Below are 21,679 nucleotides of genomic sequence, written 5' to 3' on the forward strand. Positions count from 1 at the left end.
GATGACTTGCCCAGAATTGCAGCTTACAAAAGCTACTTTGGAGCAATCACAGATCTAAAGGATGAAGCTGTGATCTTGAAAACAACTGTGCACGCTGAAGAATGTGGAGGCAGAAGCCTCAACCACCTCCATTTAACCCCACGATGCAGAGACCTCCCTTGCAAGCACACATTTAATTCCTGCAGACTGAGCTACTCTCACGGATAAAGCTAAAGATAGCTCAAAGACTTTTAACCGCTTTTTTTGAGCTGAAGTCTTGAGCACATGCTGATGTTGAAACGCTTGCTCAAGCCCTGCTAAAGCTGCTGCAATTGGAGCCAACTCGCATCTCATCAGGACAAGGATTCCACAGCCATGAAATCACTTTTATCAGTCTCTTACACCAAGGACTGCCCAGAAGTGGTATCAAAACCGGAAAAGGTTCCAAGTCCCCTCAGATAAGCTGTTTCTACCCCAAAATAAAATCCTCGAGGTCTGATCGGGCTCCCAGGCAACTACAACAACGCGGACTCACTCGCTGCCCGTTGGCTGCTCCACTCCATCTGCTCCCCTTGGCATCGCCTCAAAAAGGATGTTTCTGGTGCGTAAGTAACGTATCCGGGGGTCAGAGAATTTGTTTATGTATTTCTGACATAGTGACAAATTAAACCGCTTTGCTGAAAGCTCACGGCTGTTCTGAGCCCCCTGAACGCAGCTGCTCTAATCCCCTTGAAGTTACTATTATGGTCACTTATTCAGTCAGAAATATTCTGGTTAGAAACACTGCCACAGATCCACCTCCACTCGTACTAAACGTTAAGATCAACAGATTTTCTCTAAGTCAGGAGCTGAATGAATTCAGAAGTACTGTTTTCAACGAATACACAGCCATTTTCCTACTTTATTTTTACTGCGTGTGAGTAGCACATCTCTATGCACCCGCACACTGCAGCTGAGCCCGGACAGCAGGTTAAGCCAGGCTCAAGTAGATCCCAGGTGCAGCTGGGCCTGGCCAAAGCCATGCGGAGGAGCAGGACGAAGGGCGGGCTGAGCTCTGTGCCTCACTGCATCAGCATCAGCACGTGGCCTGGGACCATCCAGCAGGAAAACGCATTGAAATGTACTTCATGGCAGAATTTAAGGTTTTGAAAACTCCTACACAAACGTATTTTGTAAATACAATTTGGCTCTGCTGCGTGAAGAACCTATTTCTTACATTGGAGACGTTTTTCCACAAGCTTCACTAACCGAGTTCATCACAACACACTGAACAAGTGTTGTTAACATCCCTTTTGAGCAAAACAACAGCTCTGCACCACATGAGCCGCTTATCACACCGATACCTTCGGATCATTTATCCCCAATAAGCAAAAACAAATCCTACTTGCTGCAGTTACCTACTTCAGGCAATCATCATGGATTTATTATGTCAGCTCTGTCCCCCAAATTTGTAAAGTAATTAAATGGAAACCCCAGACATTTGAGAAACCCTGAAAGAACATATTGTAGAGTTTGGCTCAGGAAGACCCGTTCTGCTTGAAAAATGACAGTGCTACCTACAGACCAGAATCTATAATATCCTTAAGCCAAGTTAAATGGCTCATCAAGCGACAAGAGTGCATTTTGAACAACTTTGCTGGTCTTTGGACTAAGTCCATCTACTTCAACACCTGGGCAAGAAACAGCTACAAAGGTAAACTTTAAGGAGACCTAGTAAGGTTGGAAACGATCTGGTTTTGTAACACATGATTTGAAGTTCATATAGTGCTTCCATTCCTTCCGCTATGCATCCTGCTCTTTCTGTGCATGCTGACCATTGCTTATGAAAACCACAGTTATGGCATGAACCCCCCCAGCCACATCTGAATAAAGCTTCCTTCTTGCAGTTCATGGAACAAACCCGCCCATCTGCTCCTAGAGTTCTGACACCTGAAACGGCAAAGGCAAGCTTTTTGGGAGAAATTCAGCAAAACTCCTACCAGAATCCCAAGAGGAAGATTTTCACCTGAATGAGGATTTCGTTAATTCCAGCTGACACCAGATTTCATTTGTTCAAACATGTTTAGACACACAATCAATAGGGCAAACAGCAAGTCCTGAGGTTTGAACAATTCCTCGTCATTCTTTGGATCAAAACCAAAATCCAATGCCAGACTGAATGGCCACCCTGGGCAGTGCCTGATACTCACTATGCTCTTATTGAACTAAGAGCGTCTAATTGTTGCAGGAAACTAAAAGTCACTGGTATTCCTCCCTCCAACTGTTCCTTCTTCTTCAACCTTGTCATTCAGAACCTCAGCACCTCTTCTGCGACGTGCTAGTCAGGGCTTGAATACCTCCATCAATTTTAAGGAGTTATTTTGGACTTAAGCCAACCAGTTTGGTCCATTTTACCCCATAGTGCAGTGGATTTGTGTGCATATGACCTAAGTACAACTTTCAGTGCCTGAAAATCCTGGTAGTAGAAAACCAGTCCTTAGTTAGACTGGGTTTTCAGACGCAGAGATCAGTATAAAGAGAGGCGAGAGCGGCATAGGGAGGGAACAGCACAGCAAGGGGCAGGGCAGAGCGAATGATCCTGAGAGACCCTGGTGCTGACCTTCTCCTTGCAGTAGCTATGCAGGCCTGTAACCCTTGTGGCTGCTGAAACACACAACTTGGGGCATTCCAGAAAATCTGTGGGTTATATGCATGAAAACGTGGTAATCAGAACAGTCCTGGCTCCCTACAAGAGCCTCACAGCTGCAGGAGCCTCTGCCAGCTATGGAAACTTCCATTAGCCTTCCTGACATCATAGGCCAACGTTTATATACATCTCCCAGGAGGGAGAAAAAAATAAATATATATATGTAAAAAATAGAAGGTTTAACCTACTGACTTGATGAACTATTTCAGCTGAAATACCAAGAATGAACTATAGGAGTATCAGCACTACAGTGGCATTCTCTTCCGACTCCAACTGGGGGTAGGATTTCCCAGGCCTGTGTGACAATGTGTTTGCCTCCGCTTCACATCATCTTGAACACACGGGCAGGTCTGCTCTCCTTGGATAACTGCAGGCTGATCATGCACAGAACATGGGGAAAGACCACCAATAAAAAAAAAAACAACAAAACCAAGCCAACAAACATTATACCAAAACTTCATAGGCCCAGTACTACATTTTGTCACAGACAAACAACGCTCAATTTAAGGAGAAATTTGTGGTAGAACCTTGTGTTCTGCTTTTGCAGGAACCTACAAGAGTAAGTATTTGTGTACAGGTGTTCCGCTCCTTCGGCTTCACTCAAGTCTTAGCAGCATCAAAGTCTTAAATATTTTATGATCTGCCAGCACTGAGGTAGAAGAAAGGAAGAACTGGGAAGGAAGTGTATTCTAATCCCATTATTTTTAACAAGACCTGCTTATATTTGTGTTGACGGCAATGGATTTGTGGAGCTCAGCAAAAGTAATTACATTTATAAGTCACAGAATCACAGAATTCCAGAATGTCAGGGGTTGGAAGGGACCTGGAAAGCTCATCCAGTGCAATCCCCCCATGGAGCAGGAACACCCAGATGAGGTTACACAGGAAGGTGTCCAGGCGGGTTGGAATGTCTGCACAGAAGGAGACTCCACAACCTCCCTGGGCAGCCTGGGCCAGGCTCTGCCACCCTCACCAGGAACAAGTTTCTTCTCAAATTTAAGTGGAACCTCCTGTGTTCCAGTTTGCACCCATTGCCCCTTGTCCTGTCACTGGTTGTCACCGAGAAGAGCCTGGCTCCATCCTCCTGACACTCCCCCTTTCCATATTGATCCCCATGAATGAGTCCCCCCTCAGTCTCCTCTTGTCCAGCTCCAGAGCCCCAGCTCCCTCAGCCTTTCCTCACACGGGAGATGCTCCACTCCCTTCAGCATCTTGGTGGCTGCGCTGGACTCTCTCCAGCAGTTCCCTGTCCTGCTGGAACTGAGGGGCCACAACTGGACACAATATTCCAGGTGTGGTCTCCCCAGGGCAGAGCAGAGGGGCAGGAGAACCTCTCTGACCTACTGACCACCCCCTTCTAATCCACCCCAGGATGCCATTGGCTTCCTGGCCACAAGGGCCCAGTGCTGGCTCATGGTCACCCTGTTGTCCCCAGGACCCCCAGAAATACTCCCCCAGAAAGGCAGGTACAGTGAACACTAAACTCACTGCTTCAGTGTTGTGTGGCACGACCACGTCTCGCTCTGTAAGGTTTCCAAGTGAGAAAAGGATTTGATTCTGGCTCTCCTACCAAGACACAGTAAACAGGTCAGCTTTTCAGACATGCAAATGAAGTCCTTACACTTTAGAGGTCTATGTGCAAATATATATTTAAAGCCAACTCAGCAGGACACACCTGTTCAACCCTTTCCTCGTATTTCTAAAGCTACAGTTGCTCTCGAGTTGCTTGGTTTGTTGCTGACCAGACTGTAAACACAACGCGAGATGTCAAATCTCTTTGGCAAACAAGCCAGGCTGGTCCAGGTGAGATGGCAAACTGCACACTGGCTTCTCAGCCACGGATGAAGGGCTCAGGAGCTTTATTCTATTCACTCACTAAACCTTCATTTAGTAGGTTACTAGTCTGTATTTTCCAGAATAAAACCCAGTGATTTTGTAATAAAATGTTAATTACTGTTAAACTAAGTTTTCTCTTTGACATAGGGATTTAGTGGGACTAAACACCGGTGGAAGACACAGGAATAAAGAGTGTAACTACTTAGAGTGTATTGATCCAATTCACTTCCTGCCTACAAACGTATATGCTGCTAAACTTTTGATTTCAGATATTCGGAGCAGATATCAGACTTGGAATAGCAGATACAGTGTGAATAAACTCCTGTCGCAGTTCTTCATTCTTGAACCAGCAAAAGACAAACAGATGATTTGTAAAATCCTGCACTTGTAAATCTGACTAAAATAATAATAAAAAAAGAATTCCAAACAGGCAGAACTTCATTTGATTTACTGAGCTGCATTTTCAGAGTTACTGTAATTTACCTTCCAGCACTCTGGCACTAGGGGATAGGAGTTGATAACATTACTTGCTATTGCTAAATCCATCATGCTACTCAATATTTAAACCCTGAGCTGTTATTAAGGACTAAGGAAGATGCTCATCACTGAAATACAGATTCACGTTGACACGTAAATCCTCAAGCACAAGGAGTGTTCTGAGCGTTAACAACAAATATAACTCAAAAAGCAGGTACCTGGGCAGAGCAACGGGTAAGGAACCATTTCCCATCAGCGGATACAGAGGAAAACAACATTCTACATCTTTGGAAAGCAAATAAAGTGAGTAAGCAGCGAAAGATGGACACGACAGTCTGAACAAGGGACTCATTTGCACCCGAACTACTCATAACTAACCATCCCTCGCTGGGCAGGCAGCAGTTTGTGTCTGTTCCTGCAGGAAACATCATTAGCAAACTGCAACTTGAGGAAACCCCGTTTCAGGCTCAGCACTTGCCACAGTTCATCAGGCCTTTCCAAACCAAGTGTGATGTCTAAGCCATTAACTACTAGTCATGATCAGCCCTGAAAAATACGTTACCCGACTGAAAAGTTCATTATTTGTGAACTTGGAAGCAAAACAGCAAGTTAACTAAAAGTCTGACTATTGGCCTCTAGTTCAAGGCTCTTTGTCATGCTGTGGTGTGTTTTATCACTTCTTAATTCTCTACCTCTTCTTGAGACTATTCTAGATTGGAAAGCCACATTTACAGTATCTTGCACACATTCCTCAGGCCAAATAATTTTCTCCCTTGTTATCAGTCCAACTAATTGCAAAACCGAAGCGTTGAATTGCAAAACTGAAGTTACACAAATCTTCTGTAGAACAACTTTTTTCTGTCAGCTCAGGCAAAAGAGTTAATCTAAGAAATCATGCACAAAATGCTTCTTTTCCTTTCTGTTGACAGGCTTAGAGAGAATATTTCACACGCCTGCTGCCCCGCAGGGTGTACAATGTGCTACAGGCAGATCTTACGGTACAGCAGAAAATGACCATATTTCTCAGTTTCACATTGCACTCACTGCTCTGTATTTCATTGATATTTAATTAGTCTTGATCCCTTGTGCATCTTTCATGAAGCAAATGGGTCTTACCAGCTTTTCACCGATACCCAGACAAACTTGGGTTCACTGACAGAACTGCATTCTGGTCTTTAACGCTGATCGCGCTGCCCAAAAACCTGCAGCAGAGCCCCAGGGGCTTCATAAAGCTGTAAATCACGGAACTGATTAGCTCTCCCTGAACTTCCTAAGTGCAGAGTCCATCTCTCTTCCCAAACACAAAGCAGAACAAAACCCGATTTTATAAAAGACAACGATTCAGGTGAATTCCCAAAATCTTGGCTTTTTTTAAAAGACAACCCTATCATGTCATACTCCCACATTCTTCCCACTTTTCCCTGTCTCTTTTTTTTTCTATTCTTCAACAGATGTCTTGGTTTCCTATTTATGTGCGGAGGACAGTACCTATGGGTTAGATTTTCTCTTCACAATCTGCCTGCTGGGAGTCACGAAAGATCTCATGACCTACCTGATATTTGTAGGTTAATCGGCTGCAGGTCTTTTCCTGCTCATGGAAGGGTAGGGAGGCTCTAACACCAGCCAGAATATGGAGAGGACACACTCAAGCTCATAATGCAGTTAAAAGCAAAGCTACCGACACAGGAAAACAAAATCTACTCTTTTCAGGCCCCGTAATATTACATATTGCCTTTAAGTAGTACAGGTATGACATTTTGGGTCAGAAAAATTATTTGCTAAAGGGTGAGTTTCTTCAAGGTTGTTTCTTGTAGAGCAGCAATCATCACTAAGTGTTGTTCTCCACAGCAGCAACGTGCACTGGAATCACAAAGGAACACGAGATGTCTATCTGCCAAAACATCGACTCTTTGCAAAAGACGTTTCTCATCACTCAGGACTGCATCGACTCTGTGAGTAAAGTTAAGTATGTGACCAGTGTCTGAAGGAGCAAGGGTGAAATATATAAGGAAATATCATTTTGGCTTGCACTGTGCTGTTACTTGAACCAACCTTTTCCTTGATATTTACAGGAGAATTGATTTCTGCCATCTTTCTTCAGGTGAGAATATTGTCTGTGAAAGAAGAAAAAAAAAAAAAAGTTTAATTTGGAGGCTTTAATTCCAACCTGTCAAAGCTACACCTATAAAAACTAACCATATGTGCTTACCTATAAGCATGAAAGAAATCTGAGAACACTTAATGTCCTGCACAGCAGTGCTCAATCACGTCAAGAAGTAAAGCCAGTCCAAATTTCATACTGTCCCCAGATTAGGTCTGCAAACTCATTTTGAAAATGCTTCATTGTTATGGGATATCAGGCTTTTCCCAGCCATGTCTCTTGGACTCTGGTCATAATGAAGAAGCCAGAGAGTCGTGGTCAATGGGGCAGAGTCCAGTTGAGGCCTGTATCTAGTGCAGTGCCTCAGGGGTCAGTGCTGGGGCCTGTATTATTCAATATATTCATCAATGATTTGGACGAGGGAATAGAGTGACTGTCAGCAAGTTTGCTGATGACACCAAGCTGGGAGGAGTGGCTGACACACCAGAGGCTGTGCTGCCATCCAGAGACCTGGACAGGCTGGGGAGTTGGGTGGGGGAAAATTTAATAAATATAACAAGGGCAAGTGTAGAGTCTTGAATCTGGGCAGGAACAACCCCAGGTTCCAGTATAGGTTGGAAAATGACCTATTAGAGAGCAGTGTAGGGGAAAGGGACCTGGGGGTTCTGGGGACAGCAGGATGACCATGAGCCAGCACTGGGCCCTTGTGGCCAGGAAGGCCAATGGTACCTGGGGTGGGTTAGAAGGGGGTGGTCAGTAGGTCAGAGAGGTTCTCCTGCCCCTCTGCTCTGCCCTGGGGAGACCACACCTGGAATATCGTGTCCAGCTGTGGCCCCTCAGTTCCAGCAGGACAGGGAACTGCTGGAGAGAGTCCAGCGCAGCCACCAAGATGCTGAAGGGAGTGGAGCATCTCCCGTGTGAGGAAAGGCTGAGGGAGCTGGGGCTCTGGAGCTGGACAAGAGGAGACTGAGGGGGGACTCATTCCTGGGGATCAGTATGGAAAGGGGGAGTGTCAGGAGGATGGAGCCAGGCTCTTCTCAGTGACAACCAGTGACAGGACAAGGGGCAATGGGTGCAAACTGGAACACAGGAGGTTCCACTTAAAGATGAGAAGAAACTTGTTCCTGGTGAGGGTGGCAGAGCCTGGCCCAGGCTGCCCAGGGAGGTTGTGGAGTCTCCTTCTGTGCAGACATTCCAACCCGCCTGGACACCTTCCTGTGTAACCTCATCTGGGTGTTCCTGCTCCATGGGGGGATTGCACTGGATGAGCTTTCCAGGTCCCTTCCAACCCCTGACATTCTGGGATGCTGTGATCATTCCTCCATACTTCTGAGGCACTCAAGAGGAGGAATACCTGAGGCGAACCCAACAGCTCCTGCTTCCTCACTCACCAGCAACCTCAATCTTTGCCACAAGATTTCTCTGAAGATCCGCCTTCAAAAGCGGCTCAGTGTGCCAGGAGCTCAGCTTGACAAGCACTGCACAGCTGCTTTTGCCTGTTGGTTGGTTTGTGGTTCTGTTTTGTTGTTTTGTTTTGTCTTCCTACAGTAATTCAGAGGTTTTAGCCACATAGCTTCCAGTGCAACTAACAGGGTCTGTACAGTTAAATCTCCAAGCCTGCTCTGAAAACTTGGGCACGTGAATGGAATTTGCATGCGATGAAGAAAGCCTGCAGTATGTTTTGTATTTCCAGTGCTGTGGCTGGGGAAGGGAGGACACTGCAGCACGTGATGAAGAGTTAACGCGGGAAAGGAGTTCCGTCCTGCTTCCATTGAACCCAACTGCGTTAGGCTTGAATCTTCACATTTTAAAATTAAGCAAAAGAATTACAGCAAAGACTAAGTCAAACAGAATAAAAGCTTGGTTTGGTCGCCAAATTTAACTCTGCTATATACCGAGAAGAAGGTAGGCATGCACATAAATGAGAAAGAAATCTTAGTTCTTTCCAAGTTTAAGTCAAAACACTCCCCCTTCTCCCCCCCATTAAGCCCTTTGCTATGTGGACTGATACCAGAGTTCCTATAATTCTACTCAATCTCTTGTAATGTACTTAGACAATCCTCCCCCATCTCCTGCTTTGAAACACAGCACTTCATGGAGTTCAAACTCCACAAAGCGCTTCTATTACAGCACCTGCCGACAGCATTTAAACCTTGTTAGTCATTTGTGCATGCGTCCATTTTCTAATTAAAGGGACGAGATTCAAGGAAGCACATTTTCAGAAATAACATGACTTTGTTCATGGTACATGGGGAAGAGATGATAGGAAGAAGAAAAAGGAATGGCTTTTTGGGTTTTGGTCTGATGAAAAGCAGACACTGAATTATGGAAACCCTCAAACATAAGGTAGCGGAAGAACATAAAAGTAACTCTTTCCATTGCCAGTTATTCAAAACCTGGTATCTCAGCTCAGAAGGTTCCTCTCCCTACCCCTTCTGCTCGACTAGTTCACCCTTGTATCTAATATCTAGCAGCTTCTAGAATGTTACAGACAACTGATGCAAGCCGGCCTTCCTGCACACCAGTTTAAATACGCCTGATCTGATCCAACACCTTAAAACATTCCCCGAACAACAGGAAAAAACTGTCACTGAGGAATCAACACACAGCACAGGAACGAGTACAATAAGGATTATAGCTAACAAACCCTTGTTGCCTTAAGTCTATTAATCATAAAAAACAATAAATAATGAGAAAATATCTTTGTCACCTGAAGTCTTCAGGTTCTGATTTTCAGCATATATTTCACTGATTTTGTACCCAAACTGTAGATTTTAAAACTGCATCTTGTATGAAGCAAATGAGTCCCAGTAGTTGTACTTTGGGAAAGCCCCACGCCTCTCAATTTCTGTTGCTTCAAAGACAGGAGATAATTCAGTCTTCATGAATATGCATATTAAAGCTGTCAAAATGAAGATGCTAAAACTGAGTTGGAGCTATTTTTCCTTCCCCTTCTCCAAGGACAAATAATTGAAATAAACTGCATAAAACACTTGCTCATTTATATCACTCAGTCCAGCACTCCTTGTTACATAAAATACAAATGATACATTAAAAGGAAAATGTCAGCGTAGCACTAATTTTTAAGAATATCCTTTATGGCTACACTTAATAGCTAACCAATTTCATTTCCTCATTGTAGCACAAACTGATTTATTGCATTAACTGGTATTTTTCTTCTGATGATATTTTCCTCTCTGTGTTGAACAATTACCGCATTTCTAATCCTGTGACAAAAGATTACAGCACATGAATAATTTTATGAACAAAATAGTCGTGCTGAAGTTGAGAAGCTTTAATCTCCAGGCTTGGAGAACAGTGCTGCGCGTGTCACTAACAGCACACACAGGATTTTTGCAGTGGCTAACACTAAGTTAACGAAAGCACTGTATTTATAACGCACAAAGCATAGCGTATGCGAGTGCTTCTCAGCCTGAACATCAGCCACACACCTTGTCCTTCTCCACATCTCACGCTTGTATTTGTGCTCCTGAAGTGTCACCGCGTGTCACACCAACAGCACTGCCGTTAAAAAGGAATGAAGGGAAAATCACCACTGAATCCCTTCTATGAACAGGTCATTAACTCCTGATAGCTATTTCCAAACGCGGCACCTGGAATCGGAGATGACTCTCGGTTGCTCGTGGCATCCTGACCTCAAACACTGACGGAATGGTGTTATTCCTCTACCTATTGCACACATCGAAAGCAGGGGTTTGACTTGCTTTGTGAAATGAAGCATTTCAATACAACAAAAAGAGACAAATATAGCAGAGGCACTTCAAGGGAACGCTGCGGAGAAGACTGGATGAAGTTTAGCAGAGCTTTCCTCCTCTCGCCCACCAAACGCAGTGATTCCTGTTACAGGGCAGCGGTTAAAGTTCACACTGCAGCGAAGCGGGGCAGCTAAGGGAAAATCTGAAGATAACTGAAGATAAGTTATCTGAAGATAAGTTATATCTTTGGCAACAGGGAACAGAAAATTTCCCACAAAACAGTAGAAAATAATCCAGGGTTGGGTTTCCCGTCTCTGTGTTTACAGATTAATAGTCTCCTACATGCTCCAAATGACAAGTGTCCTCATCTGCCCTCTCCAACTGGTTCCTTTTATTATAAAGAGATACTACTGGAGAAATTCAGATGAAGGTGGGGATGGACACACCTTTTCTGACGTGGTTTTAACTTAACATTTTTACATGAGAAAGACTGACAAGACTGTAGAAGCATGCCTCCAAAATTCAAGTATTTCAGAGGAGAATTCTTCTGGTCTTCACTCAGAATTTATTTAAATGGCAGAAGAACAAAAAATTAGCTTATCAGCTCTAAGGCCAAACGTGAGCATGCATATGATAGTTAGTTACACAAGTTAGTGTCCTTAGCCATGCACAAAGCCATAGTGCTGTGGTTGTAAATCTACTAGAGACAGCAGGAGATTCAGACACTTGCCTTCACCAGCCTGAGAACTGTATGGCTTCCTATTTGCCATAGCCTATTGTCTAAAGATAAATACAGTCATTAAAAAATGAATGCAGAAACATAACCAGTGTCAAGAGCATCCAGGACATAACAACTGTCCTCCAAGCTGCCCTTTTAGCCTCTGCGTCATTAGAAATGAAGGTGCTTAGTAAGAACAATGTACAGCGTAATTAATGCAGAATTGCTATTTCTCCAGTACTGTTTTATGCCTTTCTAAAGACTGGATCAAGAAATGGAACACTGCATCACTTTGTATTTCCTGGTTTTCACAAGCTGGAGATCAGCCCCATCAGTGTGATTAAGTGCCTCTGGGTAATCTGATGATAACCGAGGCCTTTAGCATCCTTTTCTTTAAAGGCTCACACACCCACGTTCCAGAACAGTCTCCACGTCCAGAGCCCGTTGTGCTGCCGTCCCCTGGGCAGGCTTGTCCCAAGCCCAGACCCCTGTGTCCTCCCTCCTGCTCGGCCCCAACAGCCATCGCGCTGCCCAAAGCAGGATGCAGGAAATCCAGCGTCTCACTGATTCCACATGTGGGTCTGGCTTCCCACAGAGAGGAGGCTGACGTTCCCCCAACGTTTATCACCTCCTCCGCGAGGTTTTCCGGAACGATTGACACTACAATCTGAGAAAGCAGGAGATGTCTCGGAGGTACTACAGCCTTGCAGACTGCTTGCTTGAAAACAGGCACTAAGGCATGGAAGTTCGGAAAACGTGCAGCGATGCATCAGGAACTCAGGTTATTTAACACTATAAAATCCACAGCTGCGAGACCACAGACCTATCTTCTATGAAGATAAAAGGGACAGAGGTGAGAGCGGGATATGCAGGGAAAGACAGGCCTGCCAACTGATAAGCATTTATTCAAACAAACCGAAGCAGCTGAAACGGAAAGGACTGAGAAACCTCATCCCAGCAGCCCCGTGACGAAGGAACGCGTCCAGCCTGCAGATCTGGAGGATCTAGTGCCCGTTCCGCAGCAGCTACACTACAAGCGTGTTCTAACCACTGTGCCGTTCCGAAGAGAAGGGGAATTTCTCTACAATCACACCCGCATCCTGCTGGCTGGCATGCTAGAGGAGCATCTGAAGAGCATCACTTTGATTCAGCATCAAATGGAGATTCCAAAGTTCCTGGCTTTACTATGTATTTTTCACTATTTGGCTTTACTACATATATCTCACTATCAGAGCTGAACCAGATTCAGAAGAGCTGCATTCAGGTACGTAGCCAGTAAAACGGTCCTCTCCGATATGCAGAAGGGAGGGATGTGGGATCTGGAAAGACAGTTTTAGGCCGGGAAAGCTCACTTTCCACGGCAATGCTTGGCAAAAGAAACATTACAGTCTTGCTCTTCCTCTTTGTTAAACATGCCAATAAAGACCACGGAAATCTACTCAAATTCTACCTTTGCATGAACCTCCCGCAAAACAAACAAGGTTAACCTTCAGTTTGCACAAACTAGGTATTATCTTCCAAGTCGTTCCTGCTCGAGCCATGAGAAGTCTCATCGCGGGGCCGTATGTCAGGTCAGAACAGCGTGCCAAGAGCCTCTGCCCAGCTGTGGGCTGGGGGGGGCACGGCACAGGAACGCACAGCACAGTACGGACAGACGGACTAAAGCGAACGTCAGGAAGTGTTCAAATACACACTTGGTTTAGATATTAAGAAATAAAGTGATCACAAGGAATCAAACTTCTACCAGCAGACTTGTACAGCGTAATTGTTACAGCAAATTCTCATCATCTTGGAACAGATCTCGAGTTCAAAGGAAGTCCTGGAGCTATTCCCATTTCAGCCTTCTTTATGAAGTGTTCTAAACCTGCACTGTCCTTCCTTCTCGCTCAGACATCTCCAGAGAGCCAGTTTACCACTGCTCGGTGTGCAGGGCTGATGCTCAGAAATCCAGCTTGGAGCTTGGGAAAAGGAAGAACTTTACCCGAGCTCCCTGTGGTGAAGTGCTTTTGATGAAAATTGATAAATGCCTTAATGCAGCTAGACCTCATGTGACTAACGTATGTTCAAAGTATACTTTATGAGTCAGTGAGGCTATACATATGAAGGTAAGTACTTCATTTACATGTGCCAGTCTTCCAAAACTGAACACTGAAATTTATTTTCTAATACCAAGTCACCCCATATAGGTGCTTTGAAGAAGACGTTCTCCTTGAACAGTATTTTTAATTGGTTTTATATACAGATATGTACACACACGAAGCTTCCAGGTCCCTGTGTGGAGATGCCCTGCTGTGTCCCACGATGAACGATGAGCAGCACGGGCAGCCAGCCTGCTGACACTGCTCTCCCAGACCCACACCAAACGCCAGCCTTCCCCTGCTCCCCCGGAGAACACCCACTTCCTACAGTAATGACAGGTATTACCGGACACAACAACAGTTAACCTATAATTGCTTATTGTTCACTCAGCCTTCAAGCTAATTGCTATTACACATTAAAATCACCGGGTAATACAGTATTTACTAGACTTGGAACTGCACTTTTTCACAGCATCCCAGAATGTGAGGGATTGGAAGGGCCCTGGAAAGCTCATCCAGTGCAATCCCCCCATGGAGCAGGAACACCCAGATGAGGTTACACAGGAAGGTGTCCAGGCGGGTTGGAATGTCTCCAGAGAAGGAGACTCCACAACCTCCCTGGGCAGCCTGGGCCAGGCTCTGCCACCCTCACCAGGAACAAGTTTCTTCTCAGATTTAAGTAGAACCTCCTGTGTTCCAGTTTGTACCCATTGCACCCTGTCCTATTACTGGTTGTCACCGAGAAGAGCCTGACTCCATCCTCCTGACACTCACCCTTTCCATATTGATCCCCAGGAATGAGTCCCCCCTCAGTGTCCTCTTGTCCAGCTCCAGAGCCCCAGCTCCCTCAGCCTTTCCTCACACGGGAGATGCTCCACTCCCTTCAGCATCTTGGTGGCTGCGCTGGACTCTCTCCAGCAGTTCCCTGTCCTGCTGGAACTGAGGGGCCACAACTGGACACAATATTCCAGGTGTGGTCTCCCCAGGGCAGAGCAGAGGGGCAGGAGAACCTCTCTGACCTACTGACCACCCCCCTTCTAATCCACCCCAGGTACCATTGGCCTTCCTGGCCACAAGGGCCCAGTGCTGGCTCATGGTCACCCTGCTGTCCCCAGGACCCCCAGGTCCCTTTCCGCTACACTGCTCTCTAATAGCTCATTCCTCAACTTATACTGGAACCTGGGGTTGTTCCTGCCCAGATTCAAGACTCTACACTTGCCATTGTTATATTTATTAAATTTTTCCCTGCCCAACTCTCCAGCCTGTCCAGGTCTCTGGATGGCAGCACAGCCTCTGGCGTGTCAGCCACTCCTCCCAGCTTGGTGTCATCAGCAAACTTGCTGAAAGTCACTCTATTCCCTTGTCCAAATCATTGATGAATATATTGAATAATACAGGCCCCAGTACTGACCCCTGAGGCACTGCACTAGATACAGGCCTCAACTGGACTCTGCCCCATTGACTACAACTCTCTGGCTTCTTCCCTTCAGCCAGTTCACAAGTGTTTGTTTGTTTATTTTTAAGAGGAAGAAAAAAACCAGTAAACCAATTTTCAGCCAAACCCCACCCTACCCAGGTACATCACAATTGTAAAAAGCACAGTCAATCAATACAGACTGTGTACTGCCAAAAATCTGCAAGGGCACCTTCCACATCTCCCGTCCCACACCCACGCAGAGGTCAGGAGACAAAGCCAGCAAACCCTTCTGCTTCTGAAGGTCAATAGTCTATGAAGTGTTGTCCGACACGCATGAACTGAGGCCCTTGTTTAGCCAGGCATATAAGGGGCATTTAAAAAATATTTTACAGATTTCTTAACTTGGCAAGTACAGTCCCAATAAAGAAAGCTGTTTGACTAGCCGTGGAATTGAATCCGACATACAGACAGCAAATGAAGCAACTTCATCAACAGAATAAAAAGAAGGTATTTTGTTCATCTGTGGATGAACACTCTAAATGCATGTTCTATTTTGAGGGTACTTTTCTCAGAGCCAGGTAAGATCAGTTACACTGTACAGCACAGATACATAGAGTGTTTCTCAGCTCACCTGTTTTTGCCCAAGTATTTTAGGTGATTTTTGGCATGCCGTGATTCATGAATTGGTAAAATCTGTGGCACATTAGACAGACCTTTAGTTTGCATCTGTCCAGAATTTCTGCAAAGGCATACTAAACAGCTTTGCAGAATAAAGTAACATACTATTTGCTCCACAGAACCCAGTGTTGGAAGGCAGCAAGTTAAGCTGTGCTGAGCAGCCCGCAGCCACGCGGTCCCTGCTGAAGCTGCAGTATGCTGAAGGATGCCATACCCACGACTTGGGCAAATGCCAGCACCAGCATGTTTCAGATAACGGCACAGAAAAAGCATGTTCTAGATGGGAACTTCAAAATTGCCCTCACCGCTAAATCTCTGTTCCCGCTGCTGTTAGCAACATTCCGATAGCACTTACACGCTCCTGTATATTGTGTGTAGGTGCTACCAAAGAAGCAGCGCCAGTTAGCAGAGCGAGCACACTGAGCAAGGCTCATTCCCAGCATCCACACTTGCTCTAACCCGTAAGCAGTAACAACTGGCAGACAATAAACTGGGCGGGCTGGGAATTTTCCAACCAAACAGGGGGTTCATTGTGGCCGAGTTGAGTTACTTCATCATAACCAAAACATTTCTCAAACCTCTGCTAAACAAGGCTTCTCCAAAAAACTGGTTGAATTCTCTACGAGCCGGTTATCCTTCTCCAGAGAGCCCAAATCACAGCAAATCTTGGAACAAGCCAAGTTCAGCTTATCAAAGCAGAAGTTACGGTGGGTTGTGTGGTCGGAGCAGAGCTGAGCACGGTGTTAATGCCCAGTGAGGCCCTGTGGCACCGTGCCTTGGCTCCCAGAGCCAGCCCAAGGGCAGGCAAAGGGGCTCCCCCAACACCCAGCCTTTAAGTGTCTGACTCCTGAGAAGCGATTTACACAGGCTGAGATTCAGCTCCCTCAATATGCAGAGTTCCCAATAATATTGACAGGTAGTGTTGGTCCAAGAGCTGAACTTCACCCAGCGTTGTTTTTCCAGGGGTGCTGCTCGTTAACGGAGACCGGACAGTCTGGTCACCTTGCTCACAATCGGAGCACAGCAAACAGGGAACTCCTTGGCTCTTCTTAAACTGCACTTAGAGGGAAAACACAACAGCTCTTTCACCACCTTATCCCCACGTACACCCTGCTTTTGGACAGGGCACAAATCACCGCCTCGCTCCTCCATTCTCGCAGAACACACGCTCCATCCTCCAGCCCTCAGAGGAGGAGTTTGCTCCTCTGCTGCTGAGGATCAAGATATCCACAGTCCCTCCAACCTGCTCCAAATGCAGCACCAGTGAAAAAAACTACTCGCTCCGATCACAGACTAAGAGATTTGGAGATGGCCACCTCAAACTATTAGATGCAGACCCTGCTATACGTTCTCCAAAGCCCTCGTGATGCTTTTCACCACCAGCAACAAACGTTTATCCATCTTAATATTAACAGAAGTGGAATAAAGAAGGGCCAGCAGTAACAACAGAGCAGCCCAAACATCCTAAAAATCAAGAATCTCTTCAAGAACTCGAGTCTCTTTTATCCTCAATGATTCCCTCAGCAAATTCTGCAAAATCTCAACCTGCTTTCAGTTTTGGACTCCGCTCTCGATCAAAGTGAGCAGTGAGATCCAATCTGAATTATTCCTGGAGCTCTTTGTGTCACACAGCTGCCAGTTATTTTATTTTTCACTGGATGCAGCATACATGATAATAAATAAAGCATTGCAGGGACGAACAGGAACACTCACAGTTAAGTCATGCACTAATTGAACTAATATTTCATTTCTACTTCAGATCTTTTCATTTTTCCATTTCCTAGGATAATCACATCATTCTAATTCTTAATGTTTTAGTTTTGGAAGCACTTCAGCTGTCCAATCTCATGACAAATGCAGACAACCTCAGAAAACTTCTAGAGTTGATTATTTTATGGCACAAAATTACATATTTACAGAGACAGTAACAAGATGCATCTATAATTACAGAACTACCCATTTGTGAGAGAATCTGCCCAGCATGAACACCAGACTTGCCCTTGCAGGACAGAGTCGGCTTGAACATGCAGCGCTTAAGTGCAACGGAATACACAAAACTTAAACACATGTTTTGAGACATTTTCCAGAGAAAAATGACCTTCAGCACATTCTTAGGATAGTTTTTAACTGTTCCAGAAGTGCCCATGATACTAATGAAAGCACCACATCTGCACATGCGAGAAAACATTTTTCATCAAGAAAACTCTGTTCCGAAGATCTCGCAGCAGGGTTTTGTGCTGATGCTGATAACACCCGTGTTTTGGCTGTGGCTGAGCTGTTCTCACACCCTGCCAAGGCCGTGGCTGTTTCCCACCACCCCCCAGACTGGCCAAAGGGATGCTCCACACCCTGTACATTTATTATTATTGTTTTACTGACAGGCAGAGAAATGGAGAGAACCTATAGGAAAAGATTCTCAGAGTTGATGAAAAATTTTGGCCGTATTTCCAGGAAGAACATTTACACACACCAACCATCTTTTAATAGCAACCTGAAGGTTTCTCAGGGCTGGAAAACTAACCCTTGACAAGCCCGAGTGCTCCATTGGCTTCCCGACTGCTGCTCTGCCAAGTACATGATCTGGTTCACGAACTTGGACCTTCACTAACAAACCAGCAACAATCTCCCAACTTTTAGAGCCACAACACATTATTGTGACGCAGATGCCCAAGTACAGCTGAAAAACTACCATCTTTTCACTGAAATCATTGAAGAGCAGCACTGCTCTGCTGAGAACTACCTGCTGACCAGGCTGGAGATGCTCCCAGGGTATGTTGCTCTCTAGGCAGGCCACGTGTGACCGCTCAAGGGCTGGGCAGGAACTGACCCCGTGAGTCACCGCCTTGTAGTAAATAGAGCTCAGAGCCAGACAAGTCATATTTCATCACGTACTTGGCCACACTTGGGATCAGCAGATGTGTAAGAGCCATTCTGGGCATCCATATCTTATTTCCTCCTCTCCTCTGAGGAAGTCACACAGCGCATGGCTACTGAGTTTAGCACGCTAAATTATTAGCTAACAGACTGATCCCATTCAGCCACTCCCTGTAAACCTTCCAGCACCAAAAGCTTTGGAATTTTGCCATGTAGCAACTCTGTGTAAAAAAAAAAAAGCTTCCAGCAAAAAGGAAATCCTTAAGAAACAGTTCACACCCTCCACTAAAGAAACAAGGCGCATGCAGCAAATAACAAGCAAATGAATCTTCTTTCTGCCTATGTATATGTGAGCATTTCACAAACCTCAGTACATAATCTACTACCCCAACACCCACGCTCAAGCGCAGGAGTACTGTTATCTCATTTTGCAGATATAAAATTGAGGTATGACGTGATTCACTGAAGATTTCTCAGGAAGCTATTCATAGGGAACACAATCCAGATGTCCCAAGCTGCAAGTAAACTGGAGTATCTTCAAGCCATTTGAAAAAATGTTTGTCCTCGTTAGAATTACCTAGAATTACACTACCCCACTTGTTACACTAAGGCTTGGAACAGATTGAGCTTATGCTTTCACAACATGCTGCCTACTTCCAGACAAAACAGCAAAAGAAATTACTTGATATATTTAAAGAAATATTCAAAACAAAGACACGTTGTTCAGAGCACCTCTGAACTGAGGCACTTGCAGAGACCCTGTTTCTCAGTTTTGTAGTCTACAGTTTTATCTCGTTCATTTTTTTATCGCTGTGAAGCTGCCCTTTGCCTCCATTCTCTGAACATCACCTTGGACTATACTCAGTGTGAGATGATTTCAGAAACTGCAGAACCTGCAGTTATAAACCACAATACATCTTCACAGTGGTTTGAACCATTAAAAAAAATAAATGGGGAGAAGCAGTAGGACACCACGGTATGAACTGACCAGATTAATGACACAGAAAAGGAAGGAAAAGGAAAGAAAGTAATCTGGAGTAGTGAAAGATCAACTCTGCACACAAAACAGGAACAAAAGCAGCTTCTGAGATGTTCAAATAGGCTGCGCTGCCCTGGCAAAAGAAATGCTAGATCTACAAACGATAGATCTGATAGTTGTACAAATAAACACTTTTCTATTTGTTATCCACCACGCGCACGTGCAATGTGAAAGCAGGCACGCTCACTAATCTATGTCCTTGTAAGAAGCCAAAGCTTCACAGTGAGGAATTCAGAAAGCGCCACTTTAGTAACTGTTGCATTTGTCTCTTTCTTTTCCTCCTGTGATTGCTGTGGCACCATGAGCAGCTTTAGCAGGATAGCTCGAGAAACCCGATGAACTCGGTCGTAACACGTGACTTACAAGTTTCTGAACTTACCCAGTCACAATGATTAGCAAACAGATATAAAAGTTGTCTTACCGCTGTGAATGCCTTCGCTTTCTGTTCTTATTTTTCTATCTTCTCCAATAGACTGTATCTCTTGAAAAGACAGCTGCAAGTTAAAAAGAAAGCAATTAATTAATTTACTTCTGATTTACTTTACTGCCCTCTCCTTATAGGAGGGTCTTGTGAACATATACTCCTCATCCCTTACTGCTCTGGTCAACGTGTGCAGGTGCCGTAGATGCCCTTACCATTTTTTACGGGGCTTATCCTCACCGCCCCGCGAGCTTTGGCAATTACCTAAGCCTTGTTGTTAGCCCCGTTCCTGACCACGCGTGCGGCACGCTCAGCTTAAACAAACCTGTTTCTAAAACTAATTCCTGTTTGAAACTCTAACTAGCCAGCACATTGGGATGTGCAGAAAGATAAAGCTTAAGGAATACAGACCATTTGAGCCATTAATGCAAGAGGAGCGCAGGTGTGAGTTCCAGTGAATCAGCGGTTGCTAATCAAACCCCTCCGAGCAGCATCAGCACAGTTTCAGTGTGCTCATTCTCCAACATTATTATCTCAAGAACACCAACTCAGCTGAAACAAAGGGCAGCCCAAAGAGTGACACCAGCACTTTGCCCACAGCACACGACCTTTGCCCATTTGCATATACATTTTGGAGGAATTCTCCCCAAAGTTAAAGACAAACAACCACATGGGCAGCTGCGTGCCTGTGTCCACACAGAGATGAATGGAAACTGATTGCTCAATTCCAGCAGCAGGGGGAAAGCAATGGGTCAATTCTGTGCTCTCTCAGCAGTTGCAAGGAGAAGGCGGTCAAGAACTGGCCTATGATTTAACCACGCGTGCCAGATAGGAATTATTCCATTGTACTTGCTACTTAAGTGAGTTGCGCACTGGTCCTTGCTTGCTTTGGAAGATGGTTCGGCATTCCCTCCGCTAACCCTAAAAGTGTAACACGACTTTTCTGAACATCCTCACTGCTGAAATCAGCCTCTGCTGAGCCATTACAAATTGATTTGTCTTTGCAGACTTATTTTTCCTTCTGTCTTACAACATACTCGCTCCCTGTAATAGACTGAAGTGTGCGATTGCCATCCTGTTTCATCCATTTTGTCCTTGCTGAAACGACGTATTTTGCCAAAGCAAGGTTTTAGACTGCAGAAATCCAGTCAGAGCCACAGGTTTTATTTTAAAGCAAGGCAGGACGTCCTTAACTGCTCTGCATGTGAAACTGCCTGGTTCCTGAAGCGCTTCACCCAGCACACGCTCTCACAACAGAGGTGTTGACCTTCTCCAACCCAACCTGTGGGAGAGATTCCTCTCCAACTCCAGCACAAAACTAAGATCTGAAAAATCAAATGGGAACAGTTTACAACTTTTCTTCCCCTCTCCCCCACCACTCAGCGAGATCTTTCGATAATTTTTGTCCTCTTGAACTTCATGAAATATTGAAGACCAAAGTGACAGGTAATCTCAGAATCCCATTTACTGATTGGATTCTTATGGGACATGACTCCATAATTTAATTACCTTTCTATCTCACCATTTTGTCCTTACGCAATGTCCCATGGCACATTATCAAAGAAAACTTTATGCAGGAAATAATGACTCGAGGGAAGAGAAAGGAAATCAAGAGTAAAGGTACAACACTCAGCAGGAAACTTCTTTCACTTCTGTATT

The 21,679-nt window shown here is 45.0% G+C and overlaps 1 protein-coding gene across 5 annotated transcripts in view; it reads right to left on the reverse strand.

Annotated features, from left to right (window-relative positions):
- SPATS2L (spermatogenesis associated serine rich 2 like) overlaps nt 1-21,679 on the reverse strand; it is a 67,184-nt gene that overhangs the window by 24,845 nt on the left and 20,660 nt on the right. For 3 of the 5 annotated variants that reach the window (XM_065069535.1, XM_065069536.1, XM_065069534.1), the window contains exons 2-3: nt 20,021-20,093; nt 7,031-7,092 (exon numbers count right to left, since the gene is read on the reverse strand). In XM_065069535.1, the coding sequence (XP_064925607.1) occupies nt 7,031-7,069 (39 nt within the window). In that variant the 5' untranslated portion in view covers nt 7,070-7,092; nt 20,021-20,093. The remainder of the gene's footprint in view (nt 1-7,030; nt 7,093-20,020; nt 20,094-21,679) is intronic. The other 2 variants (XM_065069538.1, XM_065069537.1) reach the window with 1 other exon arrangement.

Source organism: Columba livia, chromosome 7, assembly GCF_036013475.1.
Source record: "Columba livia isolate bColLiv1 breed racing homer chromosome 7, bColLiv1.pat.W.v2, whole genome shotgun sequence".
Taxonomy (NCBI): domain Eukaryota; kingdom Metazoa; phylum Chordata; class Aves; order Columbiformes; family Columbidae; genus Columba; species Columba livia.